This window comes from Lytechinus variegatus, chromosome 12 (assembly GCF_018143015.1).
Source record: "Lytechinus variegatus isolate NC3 chromosome 12, Lvar_3.0, whole genome shotgun sequence".
Lineage (NCBI taxonomy): Eukaryota > Metazoa > Echinodermata > Echinoidea > Temnopleuroida > Toxopneustidae > Lytechinus > Lytechinus variegatus.
The window spans coordinates 30,704,246-30,710,718 of NC_054751.1; the positions used below are offsets into that span (position 1 = coordinate 30,704,246).

General features: G+C 37.1%; 2 protein-coding genes across 2 annotated transcripts in view; one reads left to right on the top strand and one right to left on the bottom strand.

Annotated features, from left to right (window-relative positions):
• Positions 1–591, bottom strand: part of LOC121425734 (transcription elongation regulator 1-like) — a 43,324-nt gene extending 42,733 nt beyond the window's left edge. The window contains exon 1 of the mRNA XM_041621908.1: positions 383–591. Coding sequence (XP_041477842.1) covers positions 383–519 — 137 coding nt within the window. The 5' untranslated portion in view covers positions 520–591. The remainder of the gene's footprint in view (positions 1–382) is intronic.
• A 99-nt stretch (positions 592–690) lies between these two features.
• Positions 691–5,429, top strand: LOC121425735 (H/ACA ribonucleoprotein complex subunit 2-like protein). The gene is made up of 4 exons (XM_041621909.1): positions 691–997; positions 1,803–1,872; positions 4,267–4,372; positions 5,014–5,429. Exons 1-4 carry the CDS (start codon positions 835–837, stop codon positions 5,137–5,139), a joined length of 465 nt encoding a protein of 154 aa, XP_041477843.1. The 5' UTR covers positions 691–834; the 3' UTR covers positions 5,140–5,429.
• Positions 5,430–6,473: the final 1,044 nt, after the last annotated feature.

Consider the following 6,473-nt stretch of genomic DNA (forward strand, 5'->3'; position numbering starts at 1 on the left):
GTCCCCTAATGGTGGCTGCACGATAGCGAGCCGTCTGTGTACGAGGAGAAATAAAAAAAAATGTTAAAAAACTCCTCGAAACAGACGGCTGCCAGCTGTCTAAGGCATCAAATGCTTTCCATAAATTGGCTTAGCTACATACATAGTCATCCTAGGCGAGTATGCGGCGTCGTGACGCGATTTGCAATTACATCCGACTTCTTTGCTGAACTTGCGCCGCGTATTGCGTCGTCGATCGTGTGTGACGTGTGTGGGCCACGGAAATTGTAGGCAGAACTTGCCATGCATGCCACACACATTTTTTTTTCTAATTCGGGGGTGTTTATTTACTGCTAATTATTTAGGAAAAAGCAACATTAATAAAGTTCCACCATATACGAACCTCGACCTATATGATCCTGGAGATGTTTCTGCATTTTCTCCTCCGTCATTCCCTATGCTAGAGTCGTCATTTTGCTGATTCTGGGCTGGAAAACCATCGCTCCCAGGCGCGTCTACTTCTTTCTGTTCATCCGCCATGCTTGTTAATTGAGAGTTGCCAATTTGATTATGAATCAAAGACTTTTTTTAAAAATATAAAAATAAGTATTTTTCTTCATGTAAATTATATTGTTTCGAAGAAAGAAAACAGCTTTGGGGTGCAAAAGAATAGTCAACACAATTCTTGAACGACGTTGCAAATCAATAAGCGACCTTAGAAACACAGTATATTTCACCGGAATCTCTGAAAAGCGCCACGCCGCCTTCGTCGGCGGCGTAGCTTGCCCTCTTACGGATTCGTATTACTGCAGAACACGTGGACGAATCAACAACATTTAATACAAGCCTTACAAAATGAAGTCACCAGCAGGAGCAAAGAATGGGATTGATCACGCTGATGATGAAGCTGAACCACAAGAACTCACATATGATGAACTTGTTGCTCGTGTCTCACCCATAGCAAATCCTTTGGCCTCAAGGAAACTCACGAAAAAATTGTACAAAGTCATCAAAAAAGGTGAAATTGGAAATAGGGAGCCTACAGTCCCATTCATTCGAATTTACGTTGGTGTTCATATTTATCAAATTATTTTATGTTTGTAGATGGCGGTATCGTATGCCAGTTGGAATGAGAAGAATGCAGTATTTGTCAGTACTAAACCACATTGTTTGTCATCGATTCCAGAATTTAATCACAGTTTTTTTTTACATTGATTGACGTCATTGATGAAACAAATTATTAATATTAAATACATATTAAATAAAGTTACAACGTTGTAACAGATTTTTCTTTGGGTTAGGCCTTAGGGCCTACTTACCTTACCTTACCGCAAATACTGGAAGAATGCTGAATTAGCAGTCAAGCTTCCAGATCTATCTTCTAATTTAGTCATCTTCCATCATGCTTCAATAAATTAAGGAGGTAGTGGGGCAAGTTGGTGAAAATTGACTTTTCATATCTAAGAGTAGTGGGAATCATAATGCTTATCTTGCCAGTATCGGTCTAGCCTGATTTTGAAGGTGTCTACTGTTGGAGCTTCAACTACCTCAGCTGGGAGAGAGTTCCAATCATTGACTACTCGGTGACTAAAAGCTTGCTTTCTTACATTTGTTCTGCATCTTGGCTTTACAAGTTTGTATCTATGACCTCTTGTAGTACTGTCAGCTAGTTGAAAAAAGTGGTCTGGGTTAAGCCTGTCGACTTCATGAGTGATCTTATATACTTGAATCATGTCTCCTCTCTTTCTTCTGTACTCCAAGCCAAGGATGGTAATTTCAGGTGTAGAGTTTCATTTTGATATCTTTATGGTTTTTCTTCACAGCTAGTAAAGTCAAGATGGTCAGACGTGGGGTAAAAGAAGTTCAAAAGTTTCTACGTAAGGGAGAGAAAGGGTATGTATTTTTTTTTATTGCCATTTATTCTCGGTCTTCACAGATTTCATTTCAAATCTCTATTGCTGCTGTATAGTGTATGTTGTACAACTAGAAGTTTGCTTTTTATTTATATCAAGACTTCATCAGTCGATGTTTGGTTTTTTAATGACATGAATCTCTTGGTAATTTAGACTAGAGGCTAACTTAAAATACTTTTCGAATTGCCTTAAAGGGGAAGTTCACCCTGAAGAAAACTTTGTTGCAAAAATAGCAGAAAAAATAGTAAAAAATATTGGTGAAGGTTTGAGGAAAATCCGTTAAAGAGTAAGAAAGTTATTAGAGTTCAAAGTTTTGCATTTGTGACGTCATAAACGAGCAGCTGCCCCATGTGTTATGTAATATAAAATGCATGAATTTCAAATTTTGTATGGTTCCTGATGACTTAATTTTATTTTCTATCCATGATCTGGTGTGAAATAATTTGTCTATTGATATACAAAAGGTACAGCGAAAACCATTATCAATTTTCTGAGAAAATGACATTTCATTGATTTTTTACCATTTGCTATGTAGGAATGCTGCTCGCATATGACGTCACAAATCAAATAATTGAAATTCTAATAACTATGTAATTATTTGATGATTTTTTCTCAAACCTTCGGCAATATTTTTTATTATTTTTTCTGCTATTTTTACAATAAAGTTTTTGTCAGGGTGAACTTCCCCTTTAAGATCTCATGAATCAGTTAAAGAATGTCATAGAATACTGAGACTTGTCCTTGATTCTATTCACAGGTGAACAGAATGGCAAATATTTAAGTGCCAATTTTATTTCTTGAGATTGATTGGACCCATTTTCTTTTTGTGACAGTGTGCATGGGATGGGGTTGTCAGCTTGCATTGTTTGATAATTCTTATGGGGAACGCATTTCGTCCCAAATGTGGTTGCTGTTTATCCATCTTCCAGACCACAATTAATTACTCACAACTGATCTCATTTGGGCCCGCAGTTAATACAAGTTTGCTTTCATGTAGGTCCCATCATACTTCTTTGACTGAAATTAAGCTTTTACCTTATAACTCGACTGATTGTATCGTTATATATACTTCTCAGTTGTGTATAATTTATGCATTTTTGTTGCTGTTTTATGTCAATGGGGAAATATGAAAATAAATAAACTGAAAAAAACCGAAATGTCTATAGATACCCTACACTTGAACATGTAATGTGTAATATCTGCATTTATTGAAGTACTCTAAAATGAGAAACATGTTGCACAGGTTATTCTCTCAAAGTCAAAAATCTTTGGACTGCATTGAATTGAGATCAGTTCAACTTTAAAAAGTTAAAATGAATAGACTTGGTCAATTCAAAATCATTTTTAATTGAATTGAAAGTGGGATTGGAATTGACTTGAAAGCGATCCCACCAATGTGGTGTAGTGCTTATGCTTGTATTTTGAGCCTTTAACTCAAGGCAATTGTCCAACATATTTGATGATGGAAAGTTTCATGTTATTGTTATTGTTAACTTATTTTGGTTGGTGATATGGAAATATGTTGAGAAGTACATTTGATATTTAGGATATATTTTCAAACTCAAGACTGGTGTCTTGGCTCAGTTGGCAGTGTCCGTCTCACAACCGGGAGGTCGGGGGTTCAAACCCCGGCCGCGTCAGACCAAAACACGTTAAAAGATGGGAGTTGCTGCTACCTTGCTTGGCGTTTAAAGATATATTCCAGTTCTGGTAACGATCTCGAAATGACTTTTTACAGAATCTAATATAATGACCACCCAAGCGTCTGTTTGTATCAATAAAAAATATGTGCCAAAGAATTCTGAAAGAAATTGTGTAATTGCTGAGGAATAGCAAAATAAGCATGGATTCGGTCACTTCCGTTGGGTCTTTATTCCAGCAATAATAATATAGTGTCCCGTGTGTGCCTATCTGTGTTGGTGATCTTCAGTGTGATCGTATTTCAGCTTAGATTTTATGATTTCACAAAGTTCAGTTTATGCAGCTGTACCAGATCTAGATCCATGATGATATAGTCATAGTTAACCTTGGTTTTACAGACTTTCTCACAAAATTAGTGTTTTACTGCAACTGCTTTCATTTAGCTTTAACTATTAAAGAGATAGAGCCTCGTCGATCTGGCGCTGCACAGCGGCAGCCAGGCCCACGATCAATTGGACAAAGCAAATTTTCAGAGTATTTCATTTCATGTCTATTTCTAACAATAATTGGATTTTTATATCTTGTGTTGAAAATGAATGAATAATACACTACCCCTCCCCCCCCCTTCACCCTCTCTCCTACTGCTATCATGTGCCCTCCCTTTCTTGCCACTCCCTCTCTATCTCACTCTCCCATTTTTCCTGTACTCTGCTTCCCTCCCTTCTTCTCTCAGGTTCGTGGTATTTGCTGGAGACGTAACACCCATTGAAGTTATGTGTCATTTGCCTGCTGTCTGCGAAGACCTGGACATGCCCTATGCCTATGTACCTTCAAAATCTGTAAGTATAGATCTGTTTATCACAAGAAAACAAGTTTAAAATAGAATGAACATGATAGTGAGTTTCAATTTTTTATGGTCTCTGGAAGAAGTTTTGACATTGTTCTACCTTTTTGTGATATCATTGTCATGATGGGTCCACATTTTGAGGTCAAAAATTTCACATAGTGTGAGATAGTTCATCAATGGAAATACTTCATTCTTTGCGTAAGAAAACTTGCACATATGATTTTGGTTAAGAAACTTCTTCTTACACACTCTTACTTTCCATCAAATTCATGTGTAGAAATAAAGGAATTTGCAATTGTGAATATCAGTTCTAACTTTACAATTGATTACATATAATTCAATTATGATAATAGCTGACTTCATAATTTATCTTGAAAAAAGCAGACAAGCTAGTGATAAAAAAATAATCAAGAATGCCACTTTTCATACTTAATCAACTTATTTTCAACCATAGAAAACACATTTTTTGTGTGTATGGAATGGATAATTCTAGATATTCAGAATTTTTTATGAATTCATAGTGGCATCCCTGGAAAAATTTGATGTGCATTGTAAAACTTGATCACAAGTTTCATTTCATGTCCAACTTTCACTTGTTGATTCTCATGGTCATTAAATTGTTTCATTCTTTAGGACTTGGGGGCTTCGAGCGGGGCAAAGAGGGCGACATGCTGCATCCTGGTGAAGAAGCACGCAGACTACGAAGACAGCTACAAGGAATGCCATAATCTAGTGAAGGCTCTACCCCCTCCAATCTGAGAAGAGAAGACATTCTGTTATTATAGAGGACTCGACAGATAAAACAATCAAGAAATCAGACTCATTCCGAGCTGATCTCATTGAGATCAAATTCGTGGAATCATGATGGGATACCATTGAAGCATAGTCTGATCTTTTGAGAGAAATCAGAAAAGTAGCAAAATGGAAAGGATGTATTTATATTTTCATGGTCATTAAACTGGACTCCATCATTCCTGTTCCATTCACGACCCCATTGCATAAAAGTTACTATTATGATTACTTTACCATCCAGTTGTAACTACCATGGTAACAACGCTGATCAAAAGCCAATCAAAATCAAGGATTCAATGCAAGTTTATAATAATTGACAGTTCTTGTATAGCGCACAACACATGAATGACGTCTCTATGCGCTTCCAAAGGACATTATTACCCGGCTGTAGCTCAAGCAGCCTTCCATCGCTGTGCATTTCAACGAATAAATTCCTGCCAGGTACCCATTCACCTCACCTGGGTTGAGTGCAGCACAGTGCAGGAAACTACGCCATGGCTGGCATTTGAACCCCCACCCTCTGTTTCAAATTCTGGAGACTAATCCACTGGGCCACAACGCTCCACATTACAATTGGTTGGCAAACTTATAATGATGGTAACTTTCGTGCAATGGTGCCCAGGTTGTTAAATGACGTAACAGCTAACTCTGCCTAAGTCAAATCTATTGCAACCACAGAAATTTGGATTATAAGAGGTATTGTACACATGTATTGAATAATCTTGGTCCCGTAACACAAAGGTTAGCAATTAATTGTACGCTTGATTTTCATGATTGATTGATTGTACATTATAGTCAATGGAATCAATCGTAGAAAAATGTACAATCATTGCTTTGCTTGTGTTACTGGGCCCCAGGTCTAGAAATTGCTTCAACTTGAGCAAATATTCATCTTATGGAAGGTTGACTTACAGTCGTCCTCAAAATTATTCATACCCTTGTTGATATTTGTGATTTTTCATGTTTGTGATGAAATAAATGCATTTTATCAAGTTTCTCTATGATTTATGTGTGACCTACTAGTGAAAGAATAACTACAATGCACAATTCAAGAAATTTCTCTTTTCAGGGGTATTTTATTCATAGATATTCAAACAATGTCATGTTCAAAATTATTCATACCCTAGGTTTTCTGAGTCCAATGTCTTTCATTAATAGTCAATAGCATAGCCTTTGTTCTTTACGACTGCTTCTAGACAATTCCTGTAAGTGTCCACAAGCTTCCTGCACGTCTCCTGCGGGATGTTGGCCCATTCTTCCTTGGCGTAGGCCTCAAGCTGGGTCAGGTTGGTCGGGTTCCT

Bases quoted from the DNA above. Each gene is read 5' to 3' on its own strand.
- LOC121425735 (XM_041621909.1), top strand. From the start codon at position 835: ATGAAGTCACCAGCAGGAGCAAAGAATGGGATTGATCACGCTGATGAT. The intron at 998-1,802 runs GTGAAATTGGAA...TTTTCTTCACAG, and splicing joins GTACAAAGTCATCAAAAAAG to CTAGTAAAGTCAAGATGGTC. The intron at 1,873-4,266 runs GTATGTATTTTT...TTCTTCTCTCAG, and splicing joins CTACGTAAGGGAGAGAAAGG to GTTCGTGGTATTTGCTGGAG.